General features: G+C 37.7%; 1 protein-coding gene across 2 annotated transcripts in view; it reads right to left on the reverse strand.

Annotated features, from left to right (window-relative positions):
• TMC7 (transmembrane channel like 7) overlaps positions 1-17,640 on the reverse strand; it is a 135,331-nt gene that overhangs the window by 13,617 nt on the left and 104,074 nt on the right. For both annotated transcript variants that reach the window (XM_063934405.1, XM_063934406.1), the window contains exons 4-7: positions 16,681-16,842; positions 16,507-16,589; positions 2,699-2,844; positions 404-551 (exon numbers count right to left, since the gene is read on the reverse strand). In XM_063934405.1, the coding sequence (XP_063790475.1) occupies positions 404-551; positions 2,699-2,844; positions 16,507-16,589; positions 16,681-16,842 (539 nt within the window). The remainder of the gene's footprint in view (positions 1-403; positions 552-2,698; positions 2,845-16,506; positions 16,590-16,680; positions 16,843-17,640) is intronic.

Raw genomic sequence — 17,640 nt, forward strand, 5'->3', positions numbered from 1 at the left:
GCGAGCGGAAATGAAGCTGCTGCGCCCGTCAGCAGTAACATTAGAATACCGTCGGCGGGTGCGATAGGGGGCGGGAGGGAGGGAAGAACATTTGAATACTACCCTATATGTTTATGGCACCAAACAATGTCATACAACAAAAAACAGACTTTGGATTTGCTTGAAGATCATTATCTACAAATGGAGTCTAGCTATACAGGTCAAAGGCTTAACAGGTGTTTTTAAAAACTGAAAGTAACAATCCAGGTTTTATTAAGCAAATATTGTTCACTTTAAAAGGTTAAGCAGTATTCTTTACTCCTGAGGTTTAAGAAATGTAGAAATACAGGTCCTATTCATATACACAGCAAACACTGCACATCAATGACTGTGGGAGAACACAATGTGGCACCAGGTAACTCACTTTTAATTCGTTCTGCAAACTGCTGTGCTTTAAACGTGCATAGTACTGGTCTGTAATGCAGAAATCCCAGCCTGCAAATATTTTATTACAGTAACTCTGAAACCGGTCTTCATCACGCACCAGGCTCTGTTTAAAGCCTTCTACCGCCCTGAAAGAAAAAGTAACAACTAAGACTCAACAAAAATAATTTCGCTTTGTTTACGCTGAAACCGTTGAGTGCTAAGGACAAGTCTGATTCGTATTCAACACTTATATGAAAAATGCTGCTCATGCACTTCAGAAAAAAGTAAAAAACATACTTGCTTAGCCCCCAGCAGTATTTAGTACCAGTGTGGAGGAGGGGATGAAGTTGGGTTACAAAGACATCATCAGAGGGGGTGGGGCTTATGATGCACAATAGAAAAAAAGTGCAGGGGATGGAGGTGGGCACTGAAATAGGGCAGTGCAAGACGTTTTTTGGGCCTGGGTCTTGAGTATCCTCGCTGCCCAGTCTACAGATCCCACTATTGGGGTGTAGTACGACTGGCCCACTGTCAGGATCCCGGCGCCCAGCATAACCGGCGCCAGGATCCCGACCGCCAGAATGCCGGCAGCGGGGTGAGCGCAAAAAAGCCCCTTGTAAGCATTTCATTCAAAATGGCAAAAAACTAATCAAGAAAAATCAGATTTTAGGGGCAGATTTAACGAGTGACGTTTGTGTTATCACTCTTTACTAATCTTAAATGGTGCTCCAACCAATCCTCTCCTAATACCCCTTTCAGACAGACAAAACAACCCGGTAATTTCCTAACACAAGCCAGGTCGACCCGGATTTTTTTTCTGTCTGAAAGGGTCAACCTGGGACTGAATTCCCGGGACTTTGACGCAGGTTTTTACCTGGGTTTTTCCTGGCTCTTACACAGGTTGCTGGCTGTGTGAAAGGGTCTGATCCGTGTTTTTCAAAACAGGTCGCAGTTAACAGCGCTTACTGGCTGAGCAGGCAGGGAACTGGCTGATTGGCTTAGCAGGCAGGGCACTGGCGTCTGATGTCACAATTGTGCTGCACAAATAATGAGACACAACATTGCGCATTGGAAATTGCTCCCTTCTCCGCCTGACAGTAGCACAGTGCAAGCAGCTGAATCAGGCTCTCATTTGCTGTAAAAAACAGCAATAACTCAAGAACTCCGGGCTACTCAGCAGTAACTCGTCGGCCACGGTTAATGCAATGCAGTGAGCAGTCACCACCCACTTTTCATGACCTCATCTCTGTGTGCCATAAAAACAGTCCATTTCTTATGACCCATAGTATATTGCAGGGCTGAATAGGGGTGTATGAAAGGGGTCGACCTCGGAATAATCCGGGTTAAATGTGCGGTGTGAAAGGGGGTTAGGGGCTATTACCCGAGTCCAACCCGGTTTCATAAATCCAGGAAAAATCTGAGAATTTTAATTTTTCTGTCTGAAAGTGGTATTACTGTCATTTTTCAAACACGACAGTTAGGAGCTGATTGCTTAAAGCACCCTAATATGAAAACCTATTTGTAGAATCAAAACAAAAAAAAAGTATGTCTTTGTGGTGTTTAGGAAATAAATCTAAATAAAAATATCCACATTTGCCTTTCTAGCAATTTCTTTTTTTTTAAAAACAAAAAACACTTTGGGTAGATGTCATGTTTTCTGTAAAAAAACAAGGCGTAAATGTGTGGATACTGCATTGCACACAAAAAAAAATATTACAAAATATCGATGTCTGAATGTAAGCAGGTTAAAACAGGCTCAGCACAGGGGCGAGGGAATTAAAGGATAACCCAAGCAAAAAAAAAAGATTTACAAAATATCAATGTCTGAATGTAACCAGATCAAAACAGGCTCAGTACAGGGGCAGTACAGGGGCAAGGGAAGTAAAGGATAAAACAAGCAGAAAAAAAAGGATTTTGGCAGCATTCAATATTGAAATAAATGAGAGTACACCTACTTCAGAGACATTATTCATCGGATCATGAGTGGTTGCAACTGTCTCACACCAAACCCTCACCTTTGGCAAATAGGCAAATGGATGGTGCACATGGGAGGGGCATCAGCAAAACAGACTGAGCTTTATGCGGAAAGAGGAGTGCAACATGGGACAGTTACATCCATCAATAACCCTTTCAGATCCAATTAATAGATCATCCATGGTAAGTATGTTTTTCCCCCACATAAACTCATTAAACTAAACCTTTTACTACATTTTGGGCTGTTCTTATTTAGTACAAAGCCATAAAGGTTTGAAAACTAAGGTACTGTAGAGGTAATAAAATAAAGGGATATTACCTTTTCACAATCCAGATGATGCTTAAGAACAAGTAAACAAATGTGACCATTATATAGGCTAGTGGTAGGCTATAGTGGAAGATGTAAATAGTAACCAAGTCTACGGTATAATAACCATAGAACAGGTAAGTCAGCTCAAGGAAACCCTGAAATAAAAAGTAACAGTGAATAGTTAGAAAGCCTGATTTCATCTAATATTCACTGAACAGAAAATACATTATAATACATAAACACATAATATATTCAGTAGTCACTTTATTATATACACCATTGTTGTACTGGGTAGGCCTTACTTTGCCCTCAGAACAGCCCAAAGTCTTTGTGGCATGGATTCAACTAGGAACTGGAATCATTCTGTAGAGATTCTGGTCCATGGTGACATGGGTGGTCTTCAGTATGCCGACTGACGGGATCCCGGAGCACAGTATACCGGCGCCGGGATCCCGACAGCCGGCATACCGACACTTATTCTCCCTCGTGGGGGTCCTGTAGCGTGGCGAGCGCAGCGAGCCCGCAAGGGGCTCATTTGCGCTCGCCACGCTGTCGGTAAGCCGGCGGTCGGGCTCCCGGCGCCGGTATGCTGGTCGCCGGGAGCCCGACCGCCGGCATACCATAGTGAACCCGGTGACATGATAGCTTATACAGGGGTTGCCACAAAGGCCAAGGGAAGCCCTGCTCAGTACTACAGAACCAAAGTGCATCTGAAAGGTTATTTACATCAACAAACGTAACTTTCTTTTTTTTAAATGGATAAAAATTCTGTATACAGTAAAAATTGGAGAAACTATTTTTAGTCCAATATATTTGTGATGCTTATTGTGATGGCAGAAGAGGTTGTGGCTAAAATGTTTAGAATGCACAAACGCACTTCCTGTGAATGGACTATGCAAAGATCATACATATATTATATATTTGAATATACTCAGCTGGCTTGGCGACATTCTATTGATAAACTGGCACTGTAAGAGATTTTTTTATTGATGCGATAAGAATACACAATCATCATAATCAGCACCTGAAAAATGGATAAGTATAGTGTGCTGCGCTTGTGAATTAAAGCTGCTCAGGTTAGTGTTTAACGTATGTGGAATTGATTTGGACCGAGCGCTTGTGTATGCTGTTGTGATGTACTGAATGAATAAATAAGAAATAAATTTAAATAAACAGAAGTAAATAAAAATAAAAATAAAAATAAAAATAAAAATAAAAACAAAAATAAAAACAAAATAAAAACAAGGGGAAGGGTGGGATGGAAGGTAGGGGGAAGTGCAATGTTTACAGCTCCTCTTGTGTATTTTTTGGAGCTTATGGACACTTTAGATGAAAAAAGGGCTCAGTCTGTTCGTTTGTAGCAGAAAAAACTTTCCCTGACTTACCCTACTATCCACTATGGATGTGGTTCTGGTGTTGCTCTGGCAGGGCAGGGGATGGCTTCTCCTGCCTGTGCTGTTCAAACCGGCTCCACTCTTTCTGGCCACACTATAGCCGCTGCGTCGTTCGCAAACCGGAAGTTCGGGTTTTTACTTCCGGTGTTCGGGCGCTTGCGGCGGCGGGCTCCGTGTCCTGTGTTTAAGGCTTCTTCTTGTACTCCAACGCGTTTCGAATCCGCAGCAGGATTCTTTTTCAAGGAGATGATAAAACTGTATATGAAAAATGTCCGTTTTATATAGTATAACTTTATTAGTAAAACCGGATATGCCCGTGACCGGAAGTGGGTTATCCCGGCGGCATCCTCATGGTAAAAAGCTTCCATAGGGAAGTAAGTGAATATTTCGAATAAATGAATCTTTGCACTTCATAAAAGGGGAAAAAAGGGGTAAGGTAGAGGGTAAAAATGACTAAAAATAAAAATAACAATAAAAATAAATAAAAATGAAAATAAAAATAAATATAAAAATAAAAATACAGATAAAAATAAAATTAAAATTAAAAAATAATAAATATAAAAATAAATATGGTTAAGGTAGCATTTGTGTTACAGGAAGACATTTAGTTCTATGTCAATATTCAGACCGTATGGTTCTAGACTCTTCATTTTATATATCCATTCGGTCTCTTTTTTCTTCAGTGTTTTTACAATGTCCTCTCCTCTCCAGTGAGCTTCAATCTTTTGAATTCCAATAAATTTCAGCCCAGTGGGGTCCTGGTTGTGTTTTGTTAGAAAATGTGCTGAGACGCTGTGTGTTTTCAAGCCTCTCTTTATGTTGTACACATGTTCTGCTATCCTGACTTTGAGTTTGCGTTTTGTTTGTCCTACGTATTGTTTTCCACATGTACATTCCAGGATGTACACGACTCCTTCTGTGTGGCAGGTTACATGATTCGGAATTTCGAATTCTTCTTTTGTTATGTTTGACTTAAAGGCGGTTACAGGTTTAGTAGATGTCTTCTGGTTTCTACAACCAATGCAGGTCATGCACTGGTGAAAACCTTTTGTTTTTATTTGATTTTGTACTTGTTGCATTGGTAAAAAGCTATGAGTCAGTTGTTGTTTTAAGTTATTAGCTTTCCTGTAGATTATTTTTGGTTTTCTAGGGATAGATGCTTTTAGATCTTCATCAAGAGAAAGGATATGCCAATGTTTTTCAAGTATTTGTTCAACATCTTTATGATTACTGGTGAATTGTGTTATAAAGGTGACCGGTAGTTCTTTTTTGTCTTTTTGTTTGAAAGTCAATAAATCTTTTCTGTCCATGTTTTTCACTTTTTCTAATTGTTGTGTTAAATGGCTTTCTTTATATCCCTTTTGAAGGAATTTTGTTTTCATTTCATTTGCTTGATGTTCAAATACTGTCTGATCTGTGCAATTTCGTTTTAGTCGACGAAATTGTCCGCCTGGGATGTTGTTTATCCATTGTTTGTGATGGTTGCTGTTATGTGAAAGCATATTGTTACCGTTTACTTTTTTGAAATGAGTTCTTGTTAGGATGTGGTTTGTTTCTATGTAAATTTCCAAATCGAGGAAAATTACCATTTCTTCACTATGTATAGTGGTGAATTCGAGATTCATACTGTTACTGTTGATGTGTTCCTTGAATTGTGATAGGTCTTCTTGAGTTCCTTTCCAGATGAAGAACACGTCATCTATGTATCGATGCCAGCTTATGATATTTGACAGAAAAGGGTTGTTATTCCAGATGTTGAGGTCCTCCCAGTATGCAACAAATAAATTAGCATAACTGGGTGCGAATGACGTTCCCATCGCTGTCCCGCACTGTTGTAGGAAGAAATCGCCTTCATACCAGAAATAGTTGTTGTAGAGAATGAATTCAATGCTGTCCATGATGAAATTGATTTGGGAATTGGTGATTGTCGTCTGAGAGCAAAGGAAGTGTCGAGTTGCCTCACATCCTGCATGATGATTAATTGCAGTATACAGGGATTTGATGTCGCTTGTACATAATATGTACCCTTCTTGCCATTCTGTATTATTGATTACTTGCAGTATATTTGTGGTGTCTTTAAGGAAACTTCTTTGCTTTCCCACAATGTCCTGAAGATAATGATCGATGTATTTTGATAAATTCGCAGAAACTGAGCAGATTCCAGATACGATGGGTCTCCCCGGTGGATTGTCCAGATTTTTATGGATTTTTGGGAGGTAGTAGAAGGTTGGGATTTTTGGATCTTTTATACAGATGTAGTCGTATTCTTTTTTGTTGATAATTCCCAATTCTAAACCTTCTAACATTTGCTCTCTTAGTTTTGCTGTGATTTCCTGTGTTGGGTCTTTTGTCAATTTTTTGTATGTTGCTTGGTCTGAAAGGAGTCTTTCTGCTTCTTGTTTGTAAGTGTCTAGGTCTAAGATCACCACGCCCCCTCCTTTGTCCGCTGGTTTTATTACCACTGTTTTATCTTCTTTTAAGTTTTTTAATGCATTTCTTTCGTCTTTTGTGAAGTTGAAACCCTGCTTTGGTTTGGTTGTTAGGTTTTCTATTTCCTTTTCCACGAGATTTTGAAAAGTGGTGATATGAGGACCTTTTATATGAGTTGGAAAAAAAGTTGATGTTGGTTTTAAATCTGTGTGTAAAAATTCGTGATCCGTTATTGGTATTCTTTCTTTTGGTCGTTCCTGATTTTGTGAAAAAAATTTTTTGATACATAATTTTCTTACAAACTTATGTGTATCGATGAACAGGTTAAATTTATTCGTGCCTGAATGTGGGGCAAATTTCAAGCCTTTTCGTAGAACATTTTCCTCGTAGGTTGATAATGATCTCTTACTCAAATTGAATATCGTCTCTGATGTTGATGGTGTATCTATCACTTCTTTCCTTGTGGTCTTTTGTCTTTTTCCTCCTCTTGTCCCTCTTTTTCTAAAGTGGTGTTCCTCCTCTTTTTGGTTGCTGATAGCACGTAATCGGGTGGTTTCTCTGGTCCCCAAACGGTGTCTAAAAAATCCTGGTCATCATCGTCTTCTTCTTCACTTATTTGGTCATCTTCCAGATATCTTTTTTTCGTATTCCTCCCCTTTTGATCTTCTTTTTGTTCTATTTTCTTCATTAGGTCATTTAGATCATTAGCTTCTTCTTTTCTTGCTTGTTCTACCCCATTTCGGTATGACTGTTTAATTAGTGTATAGGGATTGTTTGGACGATGATTAACAGTTTGTTGTTTCTCCCGTGTTGAACTCGTCCCTGGTTTTGGATAAGGTGTTTTTTTCGGAGTATACGATCTCTGTGGTTTGGTTCTGGATGCTAGTTGATCCCTCTGTGGTTGTCTTCTTTGTTCCCAGTTCTTAATAGGCTGTTTAAAGGCTTGTCTTCTAGTGTTTTGTTGATACTGGTAGTGCTTTTTTTCTTCCTGATCTCTCTTATACTTTTTCTGTTTTTGTACTATGATGGTATCTTCTAGTTTCTCCATTTTTTGATGGGTCAAATTCATCAGGGTTTTATAGTCTTCCATTGTGTGAAGGGGTTCAAATTTCTTTTCTATTTCAATAATTGCATCTGTGATGTTTTTTAAGGATATTTTTCTTTCTTCTATGATTGCATTAATTAATTGCTTTGAACAGTTGTCTAGAATCATGTTCCATTTGTTGTGGAAGTTTGGATCTGCTGGGTCAAACGTGCATTGTTTTTGCATCCGTAGGCCTTTGGGGATCATTTCCTGTTCCAAATATTTTGTTAGTGTTGTTAATTCCCACCATTGTTTGATTTCTTTTATATAAAGTTTTTCTAGTTTTAGAAATTGGCTGCAGAAACGCTCATCTTCTACCTGTATTTCTGCTATTGGCAAGATATTAGTTATAGAGAAGATGTCATCCAAATTTTGACGTTTCTGATTGTATGTTTTGTATGCCATGTGTAGCTGCAGCTGCTATTTAGAAGATATGAAAAATGGATAAGTATAGTGTGCTGCGCTTGTGAATTAAAGCTGCTCAGGTTAGTGTTTAACGTATGTGGAATTGATTTGGACCGAGCGCTTGTGTATGCTGTTGTGATGTACTGAATGAATAAATAAGAAATAAATTTAAATAAACAGAAGTAAATAAAAATAAAAATAAAAATAAAAATAAAAATAAAAACAAAAATAAAAACAAAATAAAAACAAGGGGAAGGGTGGGATGGAAGGTAGGGGGAAGTGCAATGTTTACAGCTCCTCTTGTGTATTTTTTGGAGCTTATGGACACTTTAGATGAAAAAAGGGCTCAGTCTGTTCGTTTGTAGCAGAAAAAACTTTCCCTGACTTACCCTACTATCCACTATGGATGTGGTTCTGGTGTTGCTCTGGCAGGGCAGGGGATGGCTTCTCCTGCCTGTGCTGTTCAAACCGGCTCCACTCTTTCTGGCCACACTATAGCCGCTGCGTCGTTCGCAAACCGGAAGTTCGGGTTTTTACTTCCGGTGTTCGGGCGCTTGCTGGTAATAAAACCAGCGGACAAAGGAGGGGGCGTGGTGATCTTAGACCTAGACACTTACAAACAAGAAGCAGAAAGACTCCTTTCAGACCAAGCAACATACAAAAAATTGACAAAAGACCCAACACAGGAAATCACAGCAAAACTAAGAGAGCAAATGTTAGAAGGTTTAGAATTGGGAATTATCAACAAAAAAGAATACGACTACATCTGTATAAAAGATCCAAAAATCCCAACCTTCTACTACCTCCCAAAAATCCATAAAAATCTGGACAATCCACCGGGGAGACCCATCGTATCTGGAATCTGCTCAGTTTCTGCGAATTTATCAAAATACATCGATCATTATCTTCAGGACATTGTGGGAAAGCAAAGAAGTTTCCTTAAAGACACCACAAATATACTGCAAGTAATCAATAATACAGAATGGCAAGAAGGGTACATATTATGTACAAGCGACATCAAATCCCTGTATACTGCAATTAATCATCATGCAGGATGTGAGGCAACTCGACACTTCCTTTGCTCTCAGACGACAATCACCAATTCCCAAATCAATTTCATCATGGACAGCATTGAATTCATTCTCTACAACAACTATTTCTGGTATGAAGGCGATTTCTTCCTACAACAGTGCGGGACAGCGATGGGAACGTCATTCGCACCCAGTTATGCTAATTTATTTGTTGCATACTGGGAGGACCTCAACATCTGGAATAACAACCCTTTTCTGTCAAATATCATAAGCTGGCATCGATACATAGATGACGTGTTCTTCATCTGGAAAGGAACTCAAGAAGACCTATCACAATTCAAGGAACACATCAACAGTAACAGTATGAATCTCGAATTCACCACTATACATAGTGAAGAAATGGTAATTTTCCTCGATTTGGAAATTTACATAGAAACAAACCACATCCTAACAAGAACTCATTTCAAAAAAGTAAACGGTAACAATATGCTTTCACATAACAGCAACCATCACAAACAATGGATAAACAACATCCCAGGCGGACAATTTCGTCGACTAAAACGAAATTGCACAGATCAGACAGTATTTGAACATCAAGCAAATGAAATGAAAACAAAATTCCTTCAAAAGGGATATAAAGAAAGCCATTTAACACAACAATTAGAAAAAGTGAAAAACATGGACAGAAAAGATTTATTGACTTTCAAACAAAAAGACAAAAAAGAACTACCGGTCACCTTTATAACACAATTCACCAGTAATCATAAAGATGTTGAACAAATACTTGAAAAACATTGGCATATCCTTTCTCTTGATGAAGATCTAAAAGCATCTATCCCTAGAAAACCAAAAATAATCTACAGGAAAGCTAATAACTTAAAACAACAACTGACTCATAGCTTTTTACCAATGCAACAAGTACAAAATCAAATAAAAACAAAAGGTTTTCACCAGTGCATGACCTGCATTGGTTGTAGAAACCAGAAGACATCTACTAAACCTGTAACCGCCTTTAAGTCAAACATAACAAAAGAAGAATTCGAAATTCCGAATCATGTAACCTGCCACACAGAAGGAGTCGTGTACATCCTGGAATGTACATGTGGAAAACAATACGTAGGACAAACAAAACGCAAACTCAAAGTCAGGATAGCAGAACATGTGTACAACATAAAGAGAGGCTTGAAAACACACAGCGTCTCAGCACATTTTCTAACAAAACACAACCAGGACCCCACTGGGCTGAAATTTATTGGAATTCAAAAGATTGAAGCTCACTGGAGAGGAGAGGACATTGTAAAAACACTGAAGAAAAAAGAGACCGAATGGATATATAAAATGAAGAGTCTAGAACCATACGGTCTGAATATTGACATAGAACTAAATGTCTTCCTGTAACACAAATGCTACCTTAACCATATTTATTTTTATATTTATTATTTTTTAATTTTAATTTTATTTTTATCTGTATTTTTATTTTTATATTTATATTTATTTTTATTTTCATTTTTATTTATTTTTATTGTTATTTTTATTTTTAGTCATTTTTACCCTCTACCTTACCCCTTTTTTCCCCTTTTATGAAGTGCAAAGATTCATTTATTCGAAATATTCACTTACTTCCCTATGGAAGCTTTTTACCATGAGGATGCCGCCGGGATAACCCACTTCCGGTCACGGGCATATCCGGTTTTACTAATAAAGTTATACTATATAAAACGGACATTTTTCATATACAGTTTTATCATCTCCTTGAAAAAGAATCCTGCTGCGGATTCGAAACGCGTTGGAGTACAAGAAGAAGCCTTAAACACAGGACACGGAGCCCGCCGCCGCAAGCGCCCGAACACCGGAAGTAAAAACCCGAACTTCCGGTTTGCGAACGACGCAGCGGCTATAGTGTGGCCAGAAAGAGTGGAGCCGGTTTGAACAGCACAGGCAGGAGAAGCCATCCCCTGCCCTGCCAGAGCAACACCAGAACCACATCCATAGTGGATAGTAGGGTAAGTCAGGGAAAGTTTTTTCTGCTACAAACGAACAGACTGAGCCCTTTTTTCATCTAAAGTGTCCATAAGCTCCAAAAAATACACAAGAGGAGCTGTAAACATTGCACTTCCCCCTACCTTCCATCCCACCCTTCCCCTTGTTTTTATTTTGTTTTTATTTTTGTTTTTATTTTTATTTTTATTTTTATTTTTATTTTTATTTACTTCTGTTTATTTAAATTTATTTCTTATTTATTCATTCAGTACATCACAACAGCATACACAAGCGCTCGGTCCAAATCAATTCCACATACGTTAAACACTAACCTGAGCAGCTTTAATTCACAAGCGCAGCACACTATACTTATCCATTTTTCATATCTTCTAAATAGCAGCTGCAGCTACACATGGCATACAAAACATACAATCAGAAACGTCAAAATTTGGATGACATCTTCTCTATAACTAATATCTTGCCAATAGCAGAAATACAGGTAGAAGATGAGCGTTTCTGCAGCCAATTTCTAAAACTAGAAAAACTTTATATAAAAGAAATCAAACAATGGTGGGAATTAACAACACTAACAAAATATTTGGAACAGGAAATGATCCCCAAAGGCCTACGGATGCAAAAACAATGCACGTTTGACCCAGCAGATCCAAACTTCCACAACAAATGGAACATGATTCTAGACAACTGTTCAAAGCAATTAATTAATGCAATCATAGAAGAAAGAAAAATATCCTTAAAAAACATCACAGATGCAATTATTGAAATAGAAAAGAAATTTGAACCCCTTCACACAATGGAAGACTATAAAACCCTGATGAATTTGACCCATCAAAAAATGGAGAAACTAGAAGATACCATCATAGTACAAAAACAGAAAAAGTATAAGAGAGATCAGGAAGAAAAAAAGCACTACCAGTATCAACAAAACACTAGAAGACAAGCCTTTAAACAGCCTATTAAGAACTGGGAACAAAGAAGACAACCACAGAGGGATCAACTAGCATCCAGAACCAAACCACAGAGATCGTATACTCCGAAAAAAACACCTTATCCAAAACCAGGGACGAGTTCAACACGGGAGAAACAACAAACTGTTAATCATCGTCCAAACAATCCCTATACACTAATTAAACAGTCATACCGAAATGGGGTAGAACAAGCAAGAAAAGAAGAAGCTAATGATCTAAATGACCTAATGAAGAAAATAGAACAAAAAGAAGATCAAAAGGGGAGGAATACGAAAAAAAGATATCTGGAAGATGACCAAATAAGTGAAGAAGAAGACGATGATGACCAGGATTTTTTAGACACCGTTTGGGGACCAGAGAAACCACCCGATTACGTGCTATCAGCAACCAAAAAGAGGAGGAACACCACTTTAGAAAAAGAGGGACAAGAGGAGGAAAAAGACAAAAGACCACAAGGAAAGAAGTGATAGATACACCATCAACATCAGAGACGATATTCAATTTGAGTAAGAGATCATTATCAACCTACGAGGAAAATGTTCTACGAAAAGGCTTGAAATTTGCCCCACATTCAGGCACGAATAAATTTAACCTGTTCATCGATACACATAAGTTTGTAAGAAAATTATGTATCAAAAAAATTTTTTCACAAAATCAGGAACGACCAAAAGAAAGAATACCAATAACGGATCACGAATTTTTACACACAGATTTAAAACCAACATCAACTTTTTTTCCAACTCATATAAAAGGTCCTCATATCACCACTTTTCAAAATCTCGTGGAAAAGGAAATAGAAAACCTAACAACCAAACCAAAGCAGGGTTTCAACTTCACAAAAGACGAAAGAAATGCATTAAAAAACTTAAAAGAAGATAAAACAGTGGTAATAAAACCAGCGGACAAAGGAGGGGGCGTGGTGATCTTAGACCTAGACACTTACAAACAAGAAGCAGAAAGACTCCTTTCAGACCAAGCAACATACAAAAAATTGACAAAAGACCCAACACAGGAAATCACAGCAAAACTAAGAGAGCAAATGTTAGAAGGTTTAGAATTGGGAATTATCAACAAAAAAGAACACGACTACATCTGTATAAAAGATCCAAAAATCCCAACCTTCTACTACCTCCCAAAAATCCATAAAAATCTGGACAATCCACCGGGGAGACCCATCGTATCTGGAATCTGCTCAGTTTCTGCGAATTTATCAAAATACATCGATCATTATCTTCAGGACATTGTGGGAAAGCAAAGAAGTTTCCTTAAAGACACCACAAATATACTGCAAGTAATCAATAATACAGAATGGCAAGAAGGGTACATATTATGTACAAGCGACATCAAATCCCTGTATACTGCAATTAATCATCATGCAGGATGTGAGGCAACTCGACACTTCCTTTGCTCTCAGACGACAATCACCAATTCCCAAATCAATTTCATCATGGACAGCATTGAATTCATTCTCTACAACAACTATTTCTGGTATGAAGGCGATTTCTTCCTACAACAGTGCGGGACAGCGATGGGAACGTCATTCGCACCCAGTTATGCTAATTTATTTGTTGCATACTGGGAGGACCTCAACATCTGGAATAACAACCCTTTTCTGTCAAATATCATAAGCTGGCATCGATACATAGATGACGTGTTCTTCATCTGGAAAGGAACTCAAGAAGACCTATCACAATTCAAGGAACACATCAACAGTAACAGTATGAATCTCGAATTCACCACTATACATAGTGAAGAAATGGTAATTTTCCTCGATTTGGAAATTTACATAGAAACAAACCACATCCTAACAAGAACTCATTTCAAAAAAGTAAACGGTAACAATATGCTTTCACATAACAGCAACCATCACAAACAATGGATAAACAACATCCCAGGAGGACAATTTCGTCGACTAAAACGAAATTGCACAGATCAGACAGTATTTGAACATCAAGCAAATGAAATGAAAACAAAATTCCTTCAAAAGGGATATAAAGAAAGCCATTTAACACAACAATTAGAAAAAGTGAAAAACATGGACAGAAAAGATTTATTGACTTTCAAACAAAAAGACAAAAAAGAACTACCGGTCACCTTTATAACACAATTCACCAGTAATCATAAAGATGTTGAACAAATACTTGAAAAACATTGGCATATCCTTTCTCTTGATGAAGATCTAAAAGCATCTATCCCTAGAAAACCAAAAATAATCTACAGGAAAGCTAATAACTTAAAACAACAACTGACTCATAGCTTTTTACCAATGCAACAAGTACAAAATCAAATAAAAACAAAAGGTTTTCACCAGTGCATGACCTGCATTGGTTGTAGAAACCAGAAGACATCTACTAAACCTGTAACCGCCTTTAAGTCAAACATAACAAAAGAAGAATTCGAAATTCCGAATCATGTAACCTGCCACACAGAAGGAGTCGTGTACATCCTGGAATGTACATGTGGAAAACAATACGTAGGACAAACAAAACGCAAACTCAAAGTCAGGATAGCAGAACATGTGTACAACATAAAGAGAGGCTTGAAAACACACAGCGTCTCAGCACATTTTCTAACAAAACACAACCAGGACCCCACTGGGCTGAAATTTATTGGAATTCAAAAGATTGAAGCTCACTGGAGAGGAGAGGACATTGTAAAAACACTGAAGAAAAAAGAGACCGAATGGATATATAAAATGAAGAGTCTAGAACCATACGGTCTGAATATTGACATAGAACTAAATGTCTTCCTGTAACACAAATGCTACCTTAACCATATTTATTTTTATATTTATTATTTTTTAATTTTAATTTTATTTTTATCTGTATTTTTATTTTTATATTTATATTTATTTTTATTTTCATTTTTATTTATTTTTATTGTTATTTTTATTTTTAGTCATTTTTACCCTCTACCTTACCCCTTTTTTCCCCTTTTATGAAGTGCAAAGATTCATTTATTCGAAATATTCACTTACTTCCCTATGGAAGCTTTTTACCATGAGGATGCCGCCGGGATAACCCACTTCCGGTCACGGGCATATCCGGTTTTACTAATAAAGTTATACTATATAAAACGGACATTTTTCATATACAGTTTTATCATCTCCTTGAAAAAGAATCCTGCTGCGGATTCGAAACGCGTTGGAGTACAAGAAGAAGCCTTAAACACAGGACACGGAGCCCGCCGCCGCAAGCGCCCGAACACCGGAAGTAAAAACCCGAACTTCCGGTTTGCGAACGACGCAGCGGCTATAGTGTGGCCAGAAAGAGTGGAGCCGGTTTGAACAGCACAGGCAGGAGAAGCCATCCCCTGCCCTGCCAGAGCAACACCAGAACCACATCCATAGTGGATAGTAGGGTAAGTCAGGGAAAGTTTTTTCTGCTACAAACGAACAGACTGAGCCCTTTTTTCATCTAAAGTGTCCATAAGCTCCAAAAAATACACAAGAGGAGCTGTAAACATTGCACTTCCCCCTACCTTCCATCCCACCCTTCCCCTTGTTTTTATTTTGTTTTTATTTTTGTTTTTATTTTTATTTTTATTTTTATTTTTATTTTTATTTACTTCTGTTTATTTAAATTTATTTCTTATTTATTCATTCAGTACATCACAACAGCATACACAAGCGCTCGGTCCAAATCAATTCCACATAATCAGCACCTGTTAATAAATGGCCGGCTAAACCACTATTAAATGGATGGATACACCTGTAGAGGTATTTCATTTATTTGGTTTGTAGAAATCCTTCTGAAACTTCTTATAAAAGAATTGCTTTTCAGCCTAGCTTTATTCTGTGCTTCACAGTCATGCATTTATATCATATATATTTATATCATAATACATAATTATTAAATATTTGCTTTACCCTTGAATATTCCACAACTGTGTGGTCAATGTAACATTAAATATAATTATATATTAAATATAATAGAAAATGTACTTTTATTAAGCAATAAATAATAAAATAAAAAAAATGTGCCCAAATCATCAAGCTTCATAACATATAATACATAGGTGCTTATAGCCCCCCCACTTACAACCAAAGTATACAGTGCAAGTTGCAGCTCCCCTCCAGCAGGAGGATTCCCTTGTTGTTGAATAATGCTGTCATTGAAAACTGCATACAGGAAAGGCTCAATATATTTGTAGCTGGTCAGACTGATGAAGCCTTTTAGTTGACCATGTACTGTAACATGTATACAAATATATGGAACAAATAGTCCCTGTTTTTAACATATAGTACATTTTAAAGTACCTATATATCAACTATTCTAATCTGTCCTATTATTGTTTAATACATTGAAAAATAGAATGCAAAGGATGGATTTCTTGTCTGAAATATGCTATTACATCCTTATTTCCCCCTAATTTAGCTCTAATGGTCGCGGTGAGCACGGCTAATAGTTTTCTCATTGATGGCCTGACCCTTTGACTCATTGATTCACACACACTGTCTATAGTGATATTTCTCATAGCTCCTTAATATCTTAAAAAAGAAACATACCGTCCCAGACAGAAGATCTATGATGTTATTGTAGAAATACACAAGTCCTTGGGTAGTTGGAGAGTATACTGTGCATTCTGATTCTACAAATGAGAAGGACATTTAGAATAGTATGCGTACAGTGACTGAGCTTGCTGTAGTAATGTACATTGTATGGAATAGCTGATATCTCACCAAGACTGGATGGAATGATTTGGCTGCTGTTAAAAGCTCCTTGTTTAGAAATGGCGAGTGGCAGAATGGTAAAAAAGAACATCAGAAGGAAAATAACACAATTCAGCAGCACCAGGAATCTCAGAAAGGAGAAATAAGAGCCAATACCCGTCCCAAATTTCCCTGAAAAAGAAAACTATCATTACAAAAGAATACCAAGAAAAATAAAGTTTGCCCTGATTTTAGTAGACAAGTCTGTAATACCACAATACACAGAACTTGGCCAATGGCGGCCCACTACAGTAATACAGCTGTGCACTTTTTTTATTTTGATTTGAGTCTAAACATAAACAAGAAAAGCAACCACTATGAGGACACTAAATGGTGCACGGCATGCGTCTACATATTGGAGGTAATTCCAAGTTGATCGCAGCAGGAAATTTTTTAGCAGTTGGGCAAAACCATGTGCACTGCAGGGGGGGCAGATATATCATGTGCAGAGAGAGTTAGATTTGGGTGGGGTGTGTTCAATCTGCAATTTAATTTGCAGTGTAAAAATAAAGCAGCCAGAATTTACCCTGCACAGAAATAAAATAACCCACCCAAATCTAACTCTCTCTGCAAATGTTATATCTGCCACACCTGCAGTGCACATGGGTTTGCCCAATTGCTAACTTTCTTGCTGCTGCGATCAACTCAGAATTACCCCCTTTGGTCTTAAGCTAGAACATACAGTACAGGAGTGCATTAAAGTTGCTTACAAAAGTATGTGGACATTTTAATCCAATAAATATTGGTTTTCTATAATCGTCTCTCACCCAAGAAGCTTAGAGACATTGCCTAACTATAGCCAAGGAGCACTCATTAATTCACACGTCTACATACTGCAGATTTCTCTCATATTTGTAAAAAAAAGACAATAGTCCATTGACAAGACAGGGGAATAGGAATAATACGGGGAGGTAGAGGGATACGATTGGG

This window comes from Pseudophryne corroboree, chromosome 7, assembly GCF_028390025.1.
Source record: "Pseudophryne corroboree isolate aPseCor3 chromosome 7, aPseCor3.hap2, whole genome shotgun sequence".
Lineage (NCBI taxonomy): Eukaryota > Metazoa > Chordata > Amphibia > Anura > Myobatrachidae > Pseudophryne > Pseudophryne corroboree.